Raw genomic sequence first — 23,003 nt, forward strand, 5'->3', positions numbered from 1 at the left:
CAATTGTTGTCCAAGCCCAGTTCTGCCAGCTGGTTCTTTAACCTGGTCAAGGCAGCCCAGGTCCTGGATAAACATGCTACCTGTGTAACTGTCTGTCCACACATTACCAGATTGAAATTGCCATCACAAAACTATGGAGCTCTAAGAAGCTGCAGATTATTTTTGTCTTAGTTTTGCTTTGTGCTGTAGATTGAGGCAATCGTGATTATATGTCCCTGGATCTGACCATCGATTATCACAAACATCCCCTCCCTTTTCCCAACCCTTCAGCCATTAAAATGACCTTGCAAACTGCAAAGGTAAGTTCTAGTGCAGGAATATGGTCTTTTTACTGCTGCTACTGGCATGCAAGTTGCACACCCATGCATTGTCCCCCCCCCCCCAAACTCAGTGAGACATCTACTGCAAGTGCTCCCCAATCTCTCCTGCCTATCCCACAACTGCATAAACACTAGTGAGAACAGCATGAGATCAGTTCGAACAAGGATAATTCCAAACACCTAAAAACATGTCGCCCATCCCCCGATCCAGGAGGTGTGGGTCTGCACGTGTGAACCAGCTTATCCCTGTCCACCAAAGTTTTACTAGGAATCTGTGTTCTTGGTCCGACACTCCTCGTTCTGCCTCGCCTACATCTTAGATAGCAATAGATGAGGCGTGGTATGCACTCGCACTACAAAAGGGAGCAGCAGCTTGACCTGAGCGTGAGCCCGCAAGTTGTACAGCCCTTCTCGAATCATACCTGGCCGGGAAAACACTCACATCAGGGTGAGATCGTAATCCGTTTCTCCTGAACTGTGTGTGGTACATTGCTTTTGCAACAAACATTTTTGGGTCGCCCCATCACCAGTGGCCATAGTCGCCACCATTCTGGTTGACATACCAACCAGTCTTACTTCCAGCCTTGAAATGGCCTTCAGATGGCCAATCTCCACCACCTCTCCTCTGATGATCTCAACGACCTCACCATCCCCAAGCCTAAATTGCAAGCTACGTTGAAAGGTCCAAGACCACCTGTCAAGCTATGTGAAAGGGTCTAAGTCCACCTGTATAACATCTTGATATGAACTCCTTCCTCCGCTGAAGTATCGGCTGCACTAGATTCTGATGCAATGGGGCTGCACTGCCACAGTAATGACAGTAGCCCTGTTTTTTTCTTTTTTCTTGCAGCTGCCAGTTTCGTCTCCTTATTGAAGGTGTAGAATTATAGCGGCACCTCCCTCTGGAAGTTTTATCTCCTCTTCTGCTGGGAGGTTTGTTATGGTAGACTGCATTGTGTAGCACGCTCCTCTGGCATCTAGTGCGTTGGCTTTCAAGACTGCAGTGTCACTTTAGTTCTAATCTTCTGTCACCTGGTTCTTCCATTGACCAGCAATCCAGTATAGGGCTACCTAGTACCTCCAACTTAAAGAAAGATATCTCCAGGTCTCTGACCTTCATGTTAGTCCTTCATCCCAATGCTCCATCACAGCTGAAAAGTCCATAGACTACTCAGTGGGCCACTGCTCACCCCTGTCCATGTGGGGACCTGATGGAGCATCATGATCTCCCACCGGGAAGTCCTTGTACCAGGTCTCTGGTGGTGCTTTAGTGTCACTGAGGACTCCAGCCTCAAGGGGCCTCTGTTACTGAACACGGTTCTCCTCTTGCATCCTAGCAAACCGCTACAATCTTAAGATCCTGGATGGGAATCACTCCTCTGAGCATGGACATCTAAGCGGCATAGACTGGTCCAGGGGGGATTCCTGGTTTGTGCCCCAAGCATCGGGTGCGGGAGCTGGGCAAAGTCTAAAGACTGGCAAGGGAACAGATGGAGCAAGAGTTAGTTCAGTGCGCCACCTTGAACACCCATCTGGTGCATTCTTAATGAGAAGTTCAGCTCTTCAAGCTGTGTGGTGTTGCCAGTTTTATAGCCTTCTTAATGTGAGGAAGCTGGAATTGATCACCCCTCATATATGGAATCAGGAATTACTTTCATACCTGAAGCACAATGGGATATGGTTGCGCACATATATACTCTTCTTGCAAGTTAAAAAGATAAACTGAATGGGCCCTTTGCTTTCCTTTCAAGAGTTACTAAAGTTGGGGTAAGAATGAATCAGTGGAGCTTTCCTTGTCTGCATCTTCTAATCTGTTGAGGAGCACAAGCCACCTGACCTGTTGCGTTTTCTGTTCCACAGCTGGGGAGTTCCACTTCTCATTACAGTCATTGCTGTGTCCCTGAACAAGATTGGCTATGACGCCTCTTATGTGTCTGTGGGCTGGTGCTGGGTCAGTATTGAGGCTCATGACCGGGTCCTGTGGATGCTGCTGGCCGGGAAGGTGTGGGAGATCTTGGCCTACATCATTCTGCCCATCCTCTACCTCCTCATTAAGAAGCACATCAACCGAGCGGTAAGTCCTGTTTTTAGGCGTTGGCTGAAATACATAACTTCATGTCTAGGGTGTGTGCAGTGAAATTCTGTTAATGCGTGCCTGCGTGTGCTCTAAAGTATGTTGTTCCGTATCCAGGATCTGCACTAGAAAACATTTCTGCAATCTTTGGGTTGAGCTCTAACACATTTCTGCACTCCCTTTTGGTGTGGGAAACCCGCTTGTGGGATATCTATGCATGATGATATCCCAGGCTTCTCACATCCTCTGAATTCTTATTAAGAATCCCATCCACGCGGTGATGCATCACCCTCCAGATTTTGCTCTAAAGCCCAGAACTGCATTTCTCCAGCATTGGATCCTTCCTGGTTTCACATGCTCATTAATTTTCTCTGTTCGGCTGGGAATCCTCAGTGATAAAGCAATTTTGCTTTAAACTTCAAAACTACTTGGTAGTTGCATGGTCTATTGCTGTCACTTTGGGTCATACTGCCCCAGCCAATGAGTGGTCCTCCTTAGATCCATCCCTGGTGGCCATCTTTACATTTTTACCACCTGTGTGTGTTGGGAGTCCTCGTTGTTTCGCTCCTTGAAATTTCGACTTTTTTGTTTCCTTTTGAGAACATTTTGAATAATCTTTTATACTTCCTCATTGGTCACAGTTGTGACTGCCTGTTGCGGGATCCATTGTCAGTGCAGATCTAAACATCCGATCTTCAGGGAGGCCCACTTCTCGACTTTCAGGCCCTCTCCACTCAGGCATGAAAGACACCAGTAAGGAAAGAATTTTCGGGCCCTGCTCAAAGTGTCGCCTCAAGAACATCTTTATGGACCATAGACACGAGAAATGCATCTATTATCTGCACCTGCACGAGCTGGAGAAATGCAGCATTTGCCAAGCCTTTTCCACAAATACTAGGAAAGATCGCAATAGAAGGCTGGTGACTTGGCTGGAAAAGGGTGCCACGGCCTCTGATCTGTCCAGAATCATGCCTCTGCGAGGGTTTGCAGAACCGTAGATCAGTCTCCCTTTACAAAAAGGTTGAGATCCTATGTGAACACTTTCCGGGGGAAGAAACCTGAAAAGACATGTTGCAGATTTTGACTGCCCCTCCATCGATGGCAGCAGCCCAGTGTATGACTGCGTCTTCTATGATCACGGTGATGACAAAACCCTCGTCCCACGCAAATGAGGGGTCTGTCGATGCCCATAACGCCTACCCTGTCTACGAGCCACAGGCGAACCTTGTCGACGTTGGTTACTTTGTTCATGACCTTGTCAATTACAGTCCTGTCGATGACCCAGTCAACGGTCCATCCACAAATCATTCACCTAGTCCGTACACAATCACTTCATTGAGTACAACGGTATCCAGGATTGCTCTTCCTCCACGGCCGACTTGTGCACCATTGGCATCTATGGCATCACGGTCAACTCCACAGGCACCAGTGCTCACTTCATTTTCTAGGCGCACAAGTGTGCACAAGGAGATACCCCCACCTCACTTCCCTACCGCGACCAACTAAAATCAAACGGCTGTTCACCCTGGTGCCAACGAGACCTCCTGCCCAGTTGATGCAAGAGAGTGTGTTCTCAGGAGAAGAACCACCTCTGGAGGCTTAATCCTCGCAGTATGAGGAAATGGAGGAAGTAGCAGACCTATTTCTGCCAGCACCCTGGCCACCAGTGGCTGCGCCTACTGTTCACGTGGGAATTACAGCGGAGCCCTGAGACCGGTCTGTAGACATTCTGTCTATGCTGCAAACTTTAGTAACTGAATTACAGCAGCGCCTGCCTCCTCGTCCTGCAAGGTGTACATGGTGGCCCAAGTAGATGTCCTCCTCCCTGGCCTTCACGTGAGGCAGTGGCTCCGCCACCACGCCCTCCGAAACCAACTCCGCAATTGTTTGCTGCTCCTGTAACTATGCCCACAGTAGATACTGGCCCAGATACGGATACATCTCCAGGCATTCATACTACTACTAACGAGTATAACTACCAGGTGCCTGCTAATGGGCAGCCACTGGACATGCCAGACAGCCCTTCAAGAGATTTGCCTCCAGGCGAAATTGTCTCGTTCCATGCTGTGCTCTCTTTAGCTGTGAAGCTTTTTGATCCTTGTTCCAGATTAACAACAAAATGAGGGGTTCCTTTTTCAGAGGCCGGAAGCCTCCAGAAAATCGGTAGTTGCTGCTTGAAAACATCTGGGATGATGGGCTGCTGATTATGAAGAACCCTTCCTCAGCACTTCCAAAGAAAGACCGGCTAGAGAAAGGTTCTAGATTATGGCACTCAGCCAGGCCCCGAATGAGTGGTATTCACTAAAGCAAGAAAACAGTTAGCCAATCCATTCTCTCCTGGCATGGTGCACCCGGACAAAGGGCAAGCAGCTAATAACTTCTGGAAAGTGGGTAACACAGCCGAAACTACCATTAAGGCAGGCAATTCCTTGGCCATTCTGTACAGGTACGACAGGGAGTTATGGTACAAGATGGGTCCCATCTTGGACTTGCTGCCTGATAACAAACGGGACGACGTTCTAGCTTTGCTGCAAGAGGGGAAAGCGGCCTCATGCTGCCTTCTCTGTGGCTCTCGACATTGCTGACACAGGCTTTTGACAGATGGGCAGCATAGTTGTCCTAATGTGCCTGGGATAGTTAAAAGCCACTTACTTTCTCCCTGAGGTACAGTCAAAGGTTATGGACATGCCTTTTGATGGGGTTGGATATCTTTGGGGGGAATAAAGTCGACAAGACACTGTTAGCCTTCAAAACAGACACTGCTTGGTCCCTGCAACAGAGAAGACATTACTTTCGGCCTGGAAAGCGCAGATTCCCCAGGACTTGGGAGAGATTATCAGCCTGCTAATCGTCCACCAGCGCCAAGAAGTGTACAGAGGAAACACACTGACGTATAGAGGTACGCAGATGCGTTGCATTGCTTCCACCCGCATGTAAACCAAGCCTGACCAGCATTGGGTCTCGAGCCCCCACTGCAGCACCCCAGTGTCCAGCAATGGCTAAACATCAACAAGTGGCTGCTCAACCTCATCCAGCATGGTCACACACTAGAATTTCAAGACAAACGCCCCTCCATTCCTCCAGTACTAAAGCAAGAACATCTGCCACTCCTCCTACAGGCGGTTCAGTCCCTGCTATGAAAAAAGGAGCCATAGAAGCCGTTCCATAGTACCTCTGGGGCTCCGGTACTCGAGATACTTCCTGGTGAGACAAGTCTGGTGGGTGGAGACCCATTCTAGACCTAGTGGAACTCAACACGTTGCTAAAATTGCAAAAGGCCTGTATTGTCATGCTTCAGTACAACTAGATTCACCAAATGCCTAGCACCAGTAGCTGCCCATCTGTGCCGCACAGGCATCTACATTTACCCATACCTGGATCACTGACTAATCTGTACAGTCTCACATATTAGCACAGCAAAACGCAGAGCAAACCATCCACTGCCCAACTTCTCTGGGTCTCTCTGTAAACTTTCCAAAGTCATGCGTGTCGCCATCTCGGAACCCACTGCTTTTGGGATCACAACTCAACATGCTGCAATGTATAGCTACCTCTTCGGAGGAGAGGGTCAAGGTCATAGTCACAAGATTCAGCATTTGTCCTCTCTCCAACTGACAACCTATAGCTCCATCAAGTCATTACTCGGGATGATGGGCTCATGCTTTCCTCTAGTAACTCACTGCTGACTGCGTACGAGACCTGTCCAGGAGGTCCTAGATGCCAGGTGGAAACTATAGTGTCTGGCTCCTAGAATGACAAGATCTCACTCAACCTGGCATTTTCCCAGGCTTTTAATTGGGGACTCAGCACCTCACGGAAGGCACCCCCTTTCGTCCACCGGCACATCGGGCCACAGTGACAACAGGCGCTGGAAGGTTGAGGGAGCACACAGTGGAAGGTTCCATGCTAGAGGACCCTGGCAGCCGGAATAGATGATAGTACTTATCAAATGTGTTGGAACTCCAAACTGTGTTCTGGGCTCTCAATTTCTTCCAAACCCAGCTCCAAGGCAAGCTGGTTTGCATCTTCAGACCTACAATGTTCTACATTAGGAAGCCGGGAGGGACACTCTCCCGTCCTGTCTAAGGGAGGCACAGGCACTGTGGCGCTGGCCGCTATCCTAGGACATATTCCTCATTCCTTTTCTCCTAGCAGAGTTACACAACACTATTCTAGATTCCCTCATTGGGGAACTGCGGTCCTGCCACAAATGGAAACTCCAAGATTGCGTTTTTGTCTTTTCTCAAGATGCGGTCGCCCACAGATCGACTTTCTGACCACAGCAGCCAACTCCAATTCTGACCAGTTTACCAGTAGGAGGTACCCTCAAAGAAGGCATCTGCAGGACGCTTTCTCCATGCCCTGGGAGGGCCTGTTCCTTTACAGGTTCCCTCTCATCCCACTTCTACAAGTAATCAATTAAAACAAATTGAGCCGATGCAAGACGATCCTCATTGTTCTGGCTTGACTGCAGCAAATGTAGTATTCCGACCTTCTACATCTGTCAGTAGCACCTTGCATCAGACTGCCTCCTCTTCCGGACCTGCTTGCTAGAGAAGAGGGGTCCGTTCTGCACCACGACCCAGCGACCCTGAAGTTGACGGCTTGGCTCTTGCAGTCCTAGAATTTGGATACTTTACATTGTCTTTGGAATGCAGAAACATTCTGACAAGGGCTAGCGCAAAGTCAACTCCCGTACTACAAGCACACGTGGAAACGTTTCACTGTCATTCACAAGGACTCACCCCTCTTTGAATCGAGGCTAATCAAATGGTGCCATACCTTGCATGATTAGCAGAAGCGGGACTGGCCTACGCATCCATAAAGGTCCATCTCACTGCTATCACTATACTCGCACAGCGGGCAAGCCTTCCCTGTTGTTTCATAGGCTAATTAAGAGTTTCTCAGGGGTCTGTTCTGGACATTCCCTCCAGTAAAAGCACCAGCTCCTGCATGGGAACTAAATGTGGATCTCTCCAAGCTAATGGGGCTGCCTTTTGAACCTCTACATCGGGCCCCGCTAAAACATCTCTCATGGAAGACTGTTTTTTTTGTTGTGGCTATTACACCTGCCAGACGAGTTGGGGAGATGCAAGCTCTCTTGCAAGTCGCGCATATTTGACTTTCCATCAATCCAGGGTGGTGCTGTGCACTCATCCCTCATTTATGCATAAAGTTCCATTTACTTTTTTGTCCTGAACGAGCCGCTGGACCTTCCTGTGTTCTTTTGGCTCGCCCACCTCTCCTGCGGAGAGGGCATTGCATTTACTGGACTTTGCCCGTGCAGAAATTTGATGTTGCATGCACAAAATACTTTCGCCAAATTTCATAACTTTTTGTACATTTGGACCTGTTAAACAAGGGAGAGCCTTGACGAAAGTGCTCTTTTCCAGGTGGCCATCTGGCTTTCTCGTATTGTATCGGCTGGTGAACAGACCACTTTCAGGTACAACAAGGGCGCATTCCACAAGGGCCATGGCTTCTAGTACGGTGTTCCTGTCTGGTGTTCCCCCTGCTCGACATCTGCAGGGCTGCAACGTGGAGGTCTACCCACACCTTGACGAAATTCTACTGCACTGACTGGGATTCCAGGGAGGAAGAGTCCTGTGTCGGCCAACCGTTGCTTTGCAAGCTTTTTGCTTGAGGTGAGTTTCCATTGCTTCTGTTAAGACCTGTACCGCCTCTCATTGGTTGTCTGTATTTACTGCTGTGTAATAGTATTCATGAGCATGTGAATCCATGTAAAATCCAATGCTGGAGAAGGAACGAGTTACTGTTGTCCAGCATTGGTATTTATATTTTTATTTTATTGTTCATGCGCTTAATACCAGCCAGTAGTTTGTGAGCACGGGATCGGGATTCGAACTGGTGTTGCGCCATGCTGTCTTGCTTCCAAGACCAATGCGTTGGCCCTTAGCTATCCTTCCTCCCATGGATTCACATCAAACCCTTCCACCTACCCCTCTATGGCTCTTCCTTAGTTCCCACTTCCACTCTCTTTTAAATCTGCAGATGGCCACCAGGGGTGGAGGTAAGGAGGACCACTGTCATTGACTGGGGCAGTATGACCCAGAGTGACAGCAATAGGCTATACAAGTAAGAAGCCGTTTTTTAAGTTGCAAAACTGCTGTATTATTACCAAGGATTCCCAACCTGACGATGGACAATATTCATGAGCATCTGAATGTATGAAAGCTACCAATGCTGGAGAAAGCGGTCTATTTATTTTTGCATTTATCGCAGCATGCCAAACCCCCGGGCATCAGGGAGCTAGTTACATTAAGTGCAAAGTGACATTCTTAAAGTGTAAGACCAAGCATACAGGTTATAGCATGCAAGCGGTTTGTGGAGAGTGTAAACTGGCAAAGCTACGCCTCATGGTACGAGTCAGCTATACAGGTGAACAGAGACGAGTTAACAGGGCGCTAGTTACAGTACAAGTAAGGTGTAGGGTTACAGGCTTAATATGCATCACTCCTTCATGAAGGAGTTGTGCGGGATAAGTGGGAGAGGATCAAAGGGAAGGAATTCACTGACAAGGAATGGGATAGGGTGTTAAGCGGCTGGCACACCTCATACACATCGGTACAACACCAGGAATTGCAATACAAGCTCCTCCATCACTGGCATTATACACCGGAGAGACTCCATAAAATGTTCCCCACAAGGTCGGAGCAGTGCTGGAGGGGGTTTGGGGAAAGGGGTACGATGATGCACATATGGTGGAGTTGCCAACGATTGAAACATTTCTGGCAGGAGGTGAAGTCCAAAGTGCGTGAGATGATGGAAATAGAAAGGGGCTTTGAGGGATCAGAGGTTCTCCTGGGCACCGAAGGAAAGGCAGGAAGGCTATGGGCAAATCTCATGATGACTGAGAAGAGATGCATAGTGAGACAGTGGAATCAGAAGGAACCCCCATCCATCATACAGTGGTACTACACGATCTGGGACACAATAGACATGGAGAAAATGACAGCGATGGTATGAGGGACATTGAAGACTTTCAGTAAAGTTTGGTCTCCTTTCATACAGTATGCAGTCAGGAACACGTTGCACTCATTTATCCCGAAGAGACTACAGGCACTGGAAATTTTGGAGGATGAAGAGGAATGAGCCGGAATCTAACCGTTAATAGTACAAGGTCACCCGTGAGGACGTGGGTGGGGGGCGAATGGAGGAGGAGGGGGAGGGAGGGAGGGAGAGAAGGGAGAGGAAGCTGATTATTGAAGTTGGAGTTTAAGAATGTGAAGGAAATGCAACATATATTGGCACAAAAGGATGGGGCTTATTCATGTATTTGAACTGAGCTGTTAAAGTTCTGGTTGAAAAAAATGTGCAATTGAATAGTCTCACTGCTACAGTTAACCACATTGGAGTGTTTTATCGAGTAAAATAAGGCATTGACAGGGACCAAATTATTGGAGCCAGATCTGAGACACGGACACAGGGGACTCATGGGTTTGGTCAAACTTTTATTGAAACAAAAAGGGGGTTGGAAAATGCCTTGCAGTCCCTATTCTAAGAGGTATTTCCCTACCTAAACAAAACTGAGGGTCTGTCTGATGTCAAGCTTGGGAGGATTGCTCCGGGGCTAACGTGCTCGCCTTTGAAGCAAGACGATAAGGAGCATCACAGGTTCAATCCCAGGGTCTTCCCTTAGAAATCTCTGGGTATTAAGCACGTTTATAAATAATCAATCAAGCTTTCCAAAGTAAACTTTCCTGTGTCCAAAATACTATTTTGGGCCCTCAGTTAGCAAAAATCAACTCTACGGCGAAAAGGGAAAATGTCTTTGGTTTTGAAATGTGTACAGATGTTCAAAAAGGAAATGCATAACTCCCAACACAAAGGTTCGAGGATGGCTCCCTTACCCTACATTTCTCTTCACTATGCTTTATACTTTAAGGACAAAAGTTCCTTGAGTTTTTTTGATCAAAACAACTTGGCTATTAGTTTGAATCCTGGGCGCATACCTGGTATACTCTCCTGGCAGGTTTCTTCATCTCATATCAGTCACTTCCTGATGTATCCTTGTCAGGACCGCATGGTGTTTTATATTTTACACATTGTTCAAGTTGACCCTGCCTGGTACACTTCTTACTTGCAGCTTGATTGTGCCTGGTATGCTCTCCTGCCAGGACTTTCTCCTTGTAATTTGAATCTGCCTGGTATACTCGCCTGCCAGGGCTTTCTCTTTACAGCTACTTTGCTCACACTTGCAAGCTTGACCGCGTTTCACATTCATTCCAATCAGCTTCTTTAAGATATATTGTATCCTTCATTCTTTCTCATTGGCTTAGTTTTTTCGTGTTTGCCTTAGGTACGATTGTGGACATGTTCTGGTGTCTCCACTTCCCCTGGGCGGACTCGCCCGCTCTTTATAGTGTATGTTAATTCTCCTGCGGCAAGCCTATTCATCATCCTGCTTTCTCTCTCTGGGTTTGCTGCCTCTGCTTTGTGGCTTCTGTGCTTCTTGTGGCTTTCGTTCACCTACTTTTTTAGGTTTCTCAGAGTGGCGAGCTAGGTAGGAAACTGTTTTTTAGTGCAAATGTACGCCAGGGAGCGTTCCCTCCTGGCACCATTGAAGCATTCCGTTCTCTGCAGTCTGCTTTCCTCAGGCCTCTTCTAATATTTGGCTCTGCTTTCTCGTTAGAGTATTTTTATGCTTAGGAAAAGGGAAGTCAGTTCTTGAGGATTTGTATGCAGTGTTTGGGGAAAATATTCTCAGCAGTCTTGAAAGGTGGAGGGGAGTTGCAAATAGAGGGAGTACACGCAAAAGAAAACGGAGGATACCGTGTCTCATCCAATGTCATGTTACTCCCCTGCGGGTTGCCCCCCCCCCGTGTGATCCTCCCTCATATATCTGCCCCCGGGGTCAGCATCAGGTAACGGCTGCCGTCCCCTGGCAACACGGAGAAAGGCCACCGCTGGGGAAGGAGTGATGACCCCATCAGATTCATCACACAGATCAAGAACATTATTTGTTAGACTGAAGTACCCAGGCAATGCACAGGAAAACTTACTGTTTGCCCCTGCGCCTGGGCAAATTCCAAAATATGTATTGGAATCTCCATGCCCTAGAGTGTTGCACGACTACCTGCTCTTGGAATTTGATAAGTACAAGGGCATTCATTCAGGTGGTGAAACAGGTGGGATTAGAGTGTTTGGCACTGGCACACTTGAGGCAAGTATCTTGGGAACGACTATTTGGCAGGCAGGGAATTACTGTGTAGAGTATGGCTGGACCAAATGAGGGGCAACGATCCATCAAAATTGCCGGTGTTCAAATGTGATAGGAGATTAAGAAAATCCTGGTGGCTTGATTCAATGAAATGTAGTAACGTTGTGCTGTGATTCTCTGTATGTTAATTCTTATTTGTTGAATTACTTATACATTTTTACATTTGTGTAAGATACAAAAGTTAATGTTAACCATAATCTATGGAACGTCCTATGGCAAGTCACAGCAGCCAAGTGCTGGCATGCTCCCTAGGAGCAGTTTAAAGTCGGCAAGATCAGAATATATCATCTAGGAGCCAATGACACAAATTATAGCGGGGTACCTGGAAGCAAATGACTGTTGGGCACATGTTAGTGTGAGGGAATTTCCTCAGAGTAGATTGTGCATTGGGACACCTATGAGCTAAATGTAGTAATACATGGATTTTCATTGGGGCATCCAGAAGCAGGGCCACAGTAGTACACACAAGTGCACTGGGACCCCCAGGAGCAGACCTAGCAGTGCATTAGCTTATAGTGGGAGCCAAATCCCAGATGGGTGTGATTTTTACATCAAGGTACCTAGGAACAAACACCACAGGGGGCACACTTCTATTCTAAGATGGAGAAATACAAATTTCATGTAAAAGTGGATTGTTGGGATATGTATCCTAAGGTGGTTGCATTGGCTTAATCCAACACCCAAGCACTTGGTGAACAGAAAGATTTGGCCAGTTAAGGATTTACAAAGCTTTCTGGAATGTACCCGTTTTTACTGATCTTTATTCAACATTCTGACACAAGCAACCGTGGAGGCCCATTGTGCACAGCACCTGTGTATGACACATTGAGGCCTGAGACTAATTTGTACGTATTTATATATGCATTATCATTACTATTACTGCTAGACTACTACTGACGTTATTTGCCATTAGCATTACTTGCCCACTTGCCCATATTGTTCTACTAAGATTGATATCCTCATGTAAAACGTTGTCACTACTGCAAAACGCACCTCTGTACGCTTACACACGGCGGCCCATTCTGCTATTCGCACACCCACTTGACGGCACCACCATCCTATCAGCACGAACGACACAACTACTTCACCTAACACCCTATCCAACCAAATACTAATTCACACATACTCTTGTTGTCTAACTACACGCAGCAGGTGGCATTAGAATTATTGCTTACCCGCTGCATAGACGCCCTAAGCAGCCAACTTCATGGCCCTACTACTAACCAATTCAGTCAGGATATTACTCTGTCTGATGACTTGCTATCTATTAACCTACTTCTCCAGCATGGGGTCTGGCATGGATTCACATGCTCATGCATATTCCCCGTCGTCAGGCTGGGAAATCCTCAGTACAGAAAAAAATCAGTGTCAGTTTCGTTTCTGATCTGTCTTTCCTGGTAGTAACCAATCACTGATCTCTGGGTCATACTGCCCACAGCAATGACTGCCCTCTCCCTAAACCCCGCCTCCGGCAGCCATCCTCAGATTTTTACCGCATGTTCAAGTGTAGGGAGTCCTCATGCTATAGCTCTCGAGCTTTTGCTGTGTTTTTGCGCTTTTTTCAAAGGGAATTTCTCATTTTTCAGTTAAATTGAGCCTCAAGCTCCACCGTCTTTACATCCGATCAACGGGGACCTGTTTCGGAAGTTTCTACGCCCCCTCAAGGGTGAAGATTTCGTCGAACGACGCTTTTGGAGGATTCCAGAAGTTTCTGAGGGCCTGCCCAGGAGAAAAGGAGCTTGACGCCCGGGAAGCTGTTCAGCACCTGCCCTGAATGCCAGCTGCAGAACGTGTTCAAGGAAGACGAGCATTCCTTATGCCTCTATTGTCTTCACAAGGACAAAACGCATGTGGAGGAGGACTGTGCGTTTTGCGGGAACATGTCAGAGCGGACCATGAGGGACCACCATCTTCGTCTCGCCAACTGGCTGGAGGGAAAGAGCCCGTCAGGTGAGAAGAAAAAGAAGAAATCAGAGCGGTCTTCTTAGTCCTGTGAGGGCGCCCCGTCGACGGGGGCCCAACAGAAGGCTAAGCACCGCGAGTCCGGGAGCGCCAAACGGTCGGGCTCCTCGGCTGCCAGGCAGGGCGCATCCTCCCCGGCGCCATCGACCACAAGCCAACGCTCTGGCTCGGGTAAGAGGAGATCCGAGAACCCGGCCAAGCCTTTGGAGAGGCCCCGGTCGATCTCAAAGATTTCGGCTGATGGGGAGCGAGGCGGGGAGCCCTCCCCCAAGGTGAAGGCCACAAGCACGCAGTCAGTGACTAAGGCCTCGATTCACCCAGCCAAGGCCTCTATCGAGGAGGTCGCGGCAACCCTGGCGCAGCCTGCGGAGTTTACACCTGTGGTAGCGGCATCGGGGCCCAGAGTTTCCCTGCTACCTCGAAGGGAGGCATCTTTCAAGCCCATCGAAAGAACCCCCACCAAGCCCCTGGCATAGAAAGAGGGGGGGGGGGGCAGTGGGCGTCGTGGATTCAGACAGAACCTCCGAGGAGGAACTTGTCGAAGTCCCTGAGGACTGGAGGAGAACCGGCCCGTCAAGAGGCATCCCGACGAGGGGGACGACGGAAGCGCCGATGGGACAGACCAACCGTCGTGCCCATCGCAGCCAGTGCCGCAGGACAACTCGGCGGCCATTTTGATGGCAATTCAATCCTTATGCTCTGACATAAGGACTAGATTGCCTTTACCCCCGACGGAGGAGCCGGAGCCAGGCCCGATGGAGGAACCAGGGGCAGGCCCGTCGGGAAGTCCACCACCCAAGAGGAGAAGAACACATCCTCCTACACCCTTCCAGCCCTCGAGGCGTGCTCAACCCTCCTCCCCGTCCACGGTTCGTGGGGATGACACGGGCACGGGCACGACGGGCATGGACGATGAGGGCGATGACGGCGGAGTGGGCCTCCCGTCGTCCCCACCTCCCCGGGCTTCCCCGCCTGATGAGTTTGGATCCTTCCATGCAATGATCTCCAGGGCATCCAAGCTTTTCCAGCTCTGCCCAAAGAAAAGGAGGGGTTCCTCTATCAACGTCGAGAGGCCAAGAGGAAGACGGTCCTCGCGGTACCTCTTCTGGATGACATCTGGGACGAGGGGCTCTCCCTCCTCAAGAACCCGTCCACGACGCCGGAAAAAAGGGACCGATACGAAAGTACCGGGTCCCTGACGCGGCCCCTCTATGCCTTAGAGCACAGCCGACCCCGGATTCAGTCGTCTCGGCGGCGGCCAGGAAGAAGGCGGGGGGGGGGGCATCGGCATCGACATCGACTTCACCGCTGGACGGCGAGGGAAAGAAGCTCGACGCGATGGGACGACGAGTCGTCCTGTCGGCGGCGGCGACGACGATTAAGGCAGCCAACGCCCTGGCTATCGTTGCCCGTTACGACAGGGAACTTTGGTATAAAATCGCTCCCTTGTTGGACTTCCTGCCGGACGACAAGAGGGCAGAAGTCTTGGAAATCTTGCAAGAAGGCGAGGTGGCGTCGGACCATGCCATAACGGTGGCGACTGACATCGCTGACACCAGTTTCCGCCAGTTGGGCAACGATGTTTGCCTCAGACGGCGCGGATGGCTTAAGGCGACGGATTTCTGCCAGGACGTACAAGCCAAAGTGTTGGACATGCCCTTCGACGGGAACAACCTGTTTGGGAAGACAGTCGATGAGTCCCTGCAAGCCATCAAAACGGACACGGAGACCGCCCGTGCCCCGGAGTTCTCCAACAACGACGGCCGTCCTTTTGGAACACCAGAGGCAAGCAAGGGGCCTCCAAAGGTTCCGGCAGCGGCTACTCTACCTACCGTCAAGCGGCCCATTCCTCGTCGCAGGAGGCCTATAGAGGACGGGGCAAGTCTGGAGGTTCCCGCCGTCGTCACCAGGGAGGTCAAGGCAGCAAGGCAGCCTCGAAGGACTGAACCGACCGTGGCGTCGGGCCCCCACCGAAGCACCCTGGTGGGAGGCCGGCTGGTGAAGTTCGTCAGCGTGTTGGAGTCCATCTCCACCGACCATTGGGTGCTGGAAACCCTGGCCCAGGGGCACGCCCTCGAGTTTCTAAAGAAGTGCCCTCGCGTGCCACCCGTGGCCAGGAAGGAAAACCACGTACCCCAGCTGCTGCTGGAGGTAAGGGCAATGCTCAAGAAAGGTGCCATCGAGCTCGTCCCAAAGAGACTTCGGGGCTCCGGGGTCTACTCAAGATACTTTCTCGTAAAGAAGACAGGAGGTTGGCGTCCCATCCTGGACCTGCGGCGACTGAACAAGTACATCAAGGCTCAGAAGTTCTGGATGGTCACCCTCCAGCACGTGCTGGATCAGCTGGAGGAGGACTATTTCCTGTTGTCATTGGACTTGGAGGATGCCTACTTCCACATCCCCATTCTAAAAGGACACCAGAAGTTCCTCAGGTTCGTGGTCCAAGGACGTCACTACCAGTTCAAGGCCCTCCCTTTCGGATTAAAGTCGGCACCCAGGGTATTCACCAAGTGCCTAGCACCGGTGGCGGCGTGGCTACGCCTGCAAGGGATCCACGTCTCTCCCTACCTGGACGACTGGCTCATCTGATCAAGGACAAGGGAGCTGCCGTAGAACACACAGCGAAGACTGTCCAGCTACTCACGGACCTGGGGTTCTCCATCAACTTCCCCAAATCCCACCTGGTCCCTTCGCAGGTCGCCCTGTTTCTGGGAGCCAAGCTCGACACAGTGGCACGGCTGGCCTCGCCGTCTGACGAAAGGACGAAAGCCATCCTGGGCAAGGTGCAACGCCTGCTAGCCACGGACGTAGCCAGGGTGATCCATCAAATCCCTTCTCGGGATGATGTCCTCCTGCATCTATCTGGTACGCCTGTGCCAGACCCCATGCGGGAGAAGGAACAAGTTACTTACCTGTAACTGTTGTTCTCCAGAATGGGTCTGGCATGGATTCACATGCGAACCCTCCCGCCTACCCCTCTGCGGCTCGTCACTTGGTCATACTGCGACTTTACGTGCTACCAAATCTGAGGATGGCTGCCGGAGGTGGGGCTTAGGGAGACGGCAGTCATTGGCTGTGGGCAGTATGACCCAGAGATCAGTGATTGGTTACTACTAGGAAAGACGGATCAGAAACGAAACTGCAAGATTTCCTCGACGCACGCTGGATCGAGGCGACGGGCAAGGTGGTGAGGATCTTCACCGACAACACCACCACGATGTTCTACATCAGGAAGCAGGGTGGAACCAGATCCCCAGCCCTGTCCAAGGAAGCCCAGGATCTGTGGCACTGGGCCGTCGACCAGGGGATGTTTCTGGTACTCTCATCTGGCAGGGATAAAGAACATCATCGCCGACTCACTCAGCAGGGTGCTGTGCTCGTGCCACGAGTGGGAGCTATGCCAGGATCCAGTGGATCGACTCTTCAGGCTGTCGGGCAGACACCAGGTTGATCTCTTCGCGACGGCGACGAACTCAAAGTGCCAGAGGTTCGCCAGCAGGTTCCCCCAACCGAGGAGCATGGGCGATGCTTTCTCGTTCCCCCTGGGACAACCTGTTCCTCTATGCTTTCCTGCCATTGGCGCTACTACTCCAGCTCGTCAACCAGCTCAAGAGGTCCCGGTGCAGGATGATCCTCGTCGCACCGGCGTGGCCGAGACAGATCTGGTTCCCGGACCTACTGGACTTATCGGCGTCCCCACCAGTCAGACTGCCCGTGGACGTGGATCTTCTCTCCAGAGAAGGAGGCGCCATTCTTCATCACGACCTGAAGTCGCTGAACTTGCAGGCCTGGCTCCTGCAGCACTAGAGTTTGGAGGATACGATATACCAGCCGACTGCAGAGAGGTTCTTGCAAAGGCCAGGGCGTCCTCAACTCTCAAGTGTTACGGACACAAATTGAAGAGGTTCTCTGTCTGATGCCGGGCACAGAAGATTAACCCTCTACGGATTACGGCCCCTCAAGTACTGCCGTACCTACTGTCATTGGCCAAGGCTAGACTAGCTCACGCCTCCATCAAGATGCATCTGGCTGCCATCTCCAGATACACCAGGACAACTGGACGGGTGTCCTTGTGGTCTCATCGCCTGGTGAAGGAATTTAAGAAGGGACTATTCCGCTCGTTCCCGCCGGTGAAGGCCCCAACCCCGGCGTGGGAGCTCAACGTGGTGCTGACTAGGCTCATGGGGGGGGGGCCCTTTCGAGCCTATGCATACGGCACCGTTGAAGTTCCTATCGTGGTAAACAGCTTTTCTTGTGGCCATCACCTCCGCACGGCGCGTGGGAGAAATTCAGGCCCTATCTTGCAAGCCTCCATACTTTTCACGACACAAGGGTGGTGCTCAGGACGCATCCCTCCTTCATGCCCAAGGTGCAGTCAGACTTCCACCGCAACGAGCCCTTGGTGTTACCAGTTTTCTTCCCGTCGCCTTCATCGCCGGCCGAGAGGACTTTGCACTCGCTGGATGTAGCTAGAGTGCTGAAGTTCTACGTGGACCGCACAAACAGTTTTCAGAAGACGTCACAGCTTTTTGTGAACTTTGGACCTGTGAATCAAGGGAAGGCTCTCTCGAAGGCTTCCATTTCCAGATGGCTCTCCGGCTGTATCGTGCACTGTCACCGGTTGGCAAACCGACCGCTGACCGGCCGCCCGAGAGCCCATTCGACCAGAGCGATCGCTGTTACCACAGCGTTCTTGTCTGGTAGGGCTGCTACGTGGAGGTCGACGCACACCTTCACGAAATTCTACTTCGTCGATCGGGATTCCAGGGAGGAGTCCAGGGTCGGCCAAGCAGTGCTGCGCAACCTGTTCACCTGAAGGGCCTGGTGAGGAGGTAAGAGTTGCTTAATGTTGAGCCTTTTGCCACCTCCCGTGGTTGTGCATGTGTGTACTGCTATGTAATCTTATATTCATGAGCATGTGAATCCATGCCAGACCCCATGCCGGAGAAGGAACAAGTTAAATACCTGTAACTGTTCTCCAGAATGGGTCTGGCATGGATTCACATGCGAACCCTCCCGCCTAACCCTCTGCGGCTCGTCACTTGGTCATACTGCGACTTTACGTGCTACCAAATCTGAGGATGGCTGCCGGAGGTGGGGCTTTGGGAGAGGGTAGTCATTGGCTGTGGGCAGTATGACCCAGAGATCAGTGATTGGTTACTACTAGGAAAGACGGATCAGAAACGAAACTGATACTGATTTTTTTTCTGTACCGAGGATTCCCAGCCTGACGACAGGGAATATTCATGAGCATGTGAATCCATGCCAGACCCATGCTGGAGAACAACAGTTACAGGTAAGTAACTTGTTCCTTATGCTCATGCAAGTATTTCCTAAACCCTATGGAAAACCAGGCCCATGGTAACCCACTAATGGAACTAGCTAACGACATTCACTATTCCACAAAGGCGAAGTGCCGCCACGTCCTATCTATGGCCACTACATCAACATCAAGCCTACCCACTTCCTACCCGACCTTGAACTATCCTTTATAAAAACTACAGCTAGGCCTACATATTGCCATAGTCGAGGCCTAAGTCTCACGCAAGAACAATGGATAAACCGCTATGCCCAGAAGCCCACACCTAACATACCTTGCCCTACAACAACCAGAAACTCAAGACTAGGACACAGATTCCTTAAAGGACATCGCAAGACAACTTCCAGTCTCTCCCTGATGCATCCCCACAAAACAGGCCGCAAAAAGGCTAATCTCTCAAGCAACCTGATCTCTCAAGCAACCTGCATCCTATCTCGAGCCCTCCGGCCAAAAACAGCCCCCAACCATCACCAGTAAACATCCCCTCTACCCTGAAAGGAGGCCTCATCAATGCCAGGTCTCTAACATCCCATGCACTTGATATCAATGACTTCATAACGACCAATGACCTAGACCTCCTAGCCATCACAGAGAAATGGCTCCAACCCGCCTCAGGTCCCCTTCTATCACTAGCGATCCCAGACCAATATACTATTATCAGGCAAGACAGAATGTCATCCAAATGTGGCGGCGTCGCCTTTATCGCTAAAACCTCCCTAGGCCTCAGGCAGGTTCCCAGCCAAACACTCCCATCCACAGAACACCTCTCAATCAAATTTCCCCTATCACCTTTGCAAACTATTACAGCCCATGACGACCTGGCCCACTTTTCCTCCTTTGAGGAAGACCTATCACTACTACTGACCACCAACTCTAAACCAAGCTCACAAACCCTCCTCCTTGGAGACTTTAACCTTGGGCTATATGACACCAATGATAAGAACGCACTAGTCATTAGTAATAGCATCGTCGAATTGGGCCTCGCCCAACGACTTTCACAATCTACTCACTCCAAAGAGAGACAACTAGATTGGATCGCTGACTGCAATTGCAACACCACTATTGCATCCAACCAGCCTCTCGCCTCGACCAATCATGCCATCCTTTTCACACTATCTAGAAACAACACCCCAAACCCTGAAAAAACAATGGCCCCTCCTAGATTAGCAAAAAATACTCAAAACATAACCGCCACAAGTTACTCCCACTTCTACAACTGCTCCTACAGGCGGACATCGACCTCGAACGCAATGAGGACCCTACTCACCTGGTTAACCTCTATAATTCTACCCTACTAAATGCTATAGATCCAGAGCACCGCAAAAACTGTGCAAAGCCAAACCCCATACCCACTTAAATACCTGGTTTACCCCACAACTGAGAACACTGGAAAAAACAAGAGCAGCAGAAACCAGCTGGAAAAACCTCCCATCTATCAACAAAAGACCATTTCCTATCAGCCTGAGCTATATACAAATCTGCCATCTTCTCTGCTAAATCTGACTCGTACAATGACCGTATCAACAATGCTGAATCAAATACCAAGGAACTGTTTAGCATACTCAGAATCACCAATGACGACTCCTACCACCTGCGTTAAGGACTTCATTTGGTGTCCGAACATCCAAAAAGCATTGTCGGACAAAATTGAGCTCCTACAAAAGAAAATTGAGACTAAAAAATCAAGCCTAATCAACAACCCTCCCCCGGTGACAATCCCCACACCTCCACCCGACCAATGTTACCTATTCAAATTCTCCTCACTCAGCGTTCAAGAAGTAGAAGAAATAATACTAAGTCTAAAACCCTCCAGATGCATGGGCGACATTTACCCTGCACCTATCACAAAAGAAACTGTGAAGGAGATTGCTCCCTTTTTCACCTCACTAATCGACGCCTCCTTCAAGTCCACCACAGTGCCCATTAACCTTAAGGACGCCTGGTTTATGCCACTCCTCAAACCTTCTTTCGACCCCCAATAATCCATCGAACTACAGCCCAATCACCACTGTACCCTTCCGTCTGAAGATCGACAGAGCAGCCTACCTACAGATCCAGCATCACCTGGAAAGCAACAACCTGCTAGGGTTACGCCAATCTGGATTCCGGCCCAAACACGGCACCGAAACAGCCTTGATGGATCTAGTAACCCAAATTGAGCATATCAAAGACACTGGCAACCTTGTCCTACTTCTCCTACTCGATCTATCTGCTGCTTTCAACCTCGTTGACCATAAAACCCTCTGTAACCATCTCTCTCTAGCAGCCCACTTTTCCAGTGACGCAATTACATGGATCCAATCGTTTCTCAACAACAGAACTAGAGTGTTTGCACCAACGGCTTCTGCATCTCCATTGACTGTCACATGTGGGGTCCCAAAAGGCTTGTGTGTCTCCCCTACACTCTAAAAACATATTCACAAAGCATCTGTTTGACAAACTAGACAGTTTAGGTATTTCTTACACCAACTACGCCGATGACACACACATTCTCATACACATCACAGGCAACTACGACATAGAATCTCAACGACTTAATGACAATTACCTCATCATCCAAGCATGGATGGCGCAACATGGTCTGTACCTCAATGACGACAAGACTGAGCTACTCTTAGTAGGAACCCAAGCTAGACTCCATAAACTCGACAGCAAATTTAGATGTTGATGGCAACAATGTTAAAGTCTCAAAAGACGTCAAAACGTACATTGACTCCACCTTCTCGCTAGGAAGACCAATCCATTCTACAGCGTCCACCACTGCTTACACTTGTAAGCTCATTAACGCTTGTAGACCTTTCCTGACACCCGTCAACTGTATCACTCTGGCTACGGCTCTCATGCTGAGTTGGACACCTGTAATGTGTTATATCTAGGCACCAGTCAGCATAACTTACGCAAACTACAGATCTTTCAAAACAACGCACTTAGAGCAGCAACTAACTTCCCTAGAAAACGACAACTCTTTGAGATGAGACATGGTGTTCGATGGCTCTCAATTAATCAAATAATTAAATTCAAGACCCTCTCTCATATACAAATGCATACATAATCAAGCACCCAAATACCTTTTTGAGACACATTCAAACTCAACACCTCAGACAGACCAGATCATCCCACTCCAACTACCTTATCATACCTAGGTTCAAACTGCAAAAGGCAGGTGGTAAAAGCTTCCTAGTTCTTGCAGCCAAAACCTGGAATGCCCTACCTCCTAACATCAGACTAGAACCTTCCTACCACAAATTCCGTAAGGAGAGCAAAATCTGGCTCATTCTGAACGAAAATGAACCCTCTATGTTGCAGCCACCTGCCTTACACAGTCTACGCATCTAACTGCCTGTAATGTTTACCCTGCTACTCTGCCATGCATGTATAGTATTCTCCTCCCATGTAATTATAAAAGTTTGTCAACACTGTACTGTTAATCACACATACCCTGCTTGTCTCTGTATATTTTAACTCCCTGTGTGATTATTCTGTTGTAAATTGTACAAATACCCTGCCTGTAACTGTAAATATGTAACTCTAAGAAATGTGCCCAGATGCCTTAGGGCTAAGCACGCTATATAAATACAACATTCTCAGCCTACCTTCTGCATCCCTAGTAATGAAAAATGTGAACCTGTGATCCCATATCCCAGGTAGTGCTACCTCTGGTACCAAAAGGTTCATGGCTACCAAGCAAGTTCACGTTGCTTTAGCGCTTGCTGAAACACTAGGCAAACCTAATCAATGTTCTGACGACAACACCCATGTACACCCTGTCATTTGTGATGTATCCAAAGGAGTCCTCACGGATTTCCAGGTGGGAACCTCCTCCCATGTGGCCAGGGGATGGCAGCCGCTACCTTATCCTGACCCTGGGGCAGCTGTATGAGGGAGCATCACATGGGAGGAGACAACTACTGGGGAGATGTCATGACTTCATTGGATGAGACACCGTATCCCCCCACTTTCCCATGAGGAAGACCCTCCGACACCCAATACCTTAAAGGGCTATTGTCATTTAATGGTTCCCCTTGTAGAGGAAGTCGAGAAACATTTTCTCTACACTACTCTGGACAGGCCCCCACCTTTTGACCC

General features: G+C 49.6%; 1 protein-coding gene across 1 annotated transcript in view; it reads left to right on the plus strand.

Annotated features, from left to right (window-relative positions):
* GPR157 (G protein-coupled receptor 157) overlaps positions 1-23,003 on the plus strand; it is a 191,147-nt gene that overhangs the window by 55,059 nt on the left and 113,085 nt on the right. Inside the window, exon 3 of the mRNA XM_069610030.1 lies at positions 2,181-2,394. Within this exon, the coding sequence (XP_069466131.1) occupies positions 2,181-2,394 (214 nt within the window). The remainder of the gene's footprint in view (positions 1-2,180; positions 2,395-23,003) is intronic.

This window comes from Ambystoma mexicanum, chromosome 8 (genome assembly GCF_040938575.1).
Source record: "Ambystoma mexicanum isolate Mex_15411 chromosome 8, UKY_AmexF1_1, whole genome shotgun sequence".
NCBI lineage: Eukaryota > Metazoa > Chordata > Amphibia > Caudata > Ambystomatidae > Ambystoma > Ambystoma mexicanum.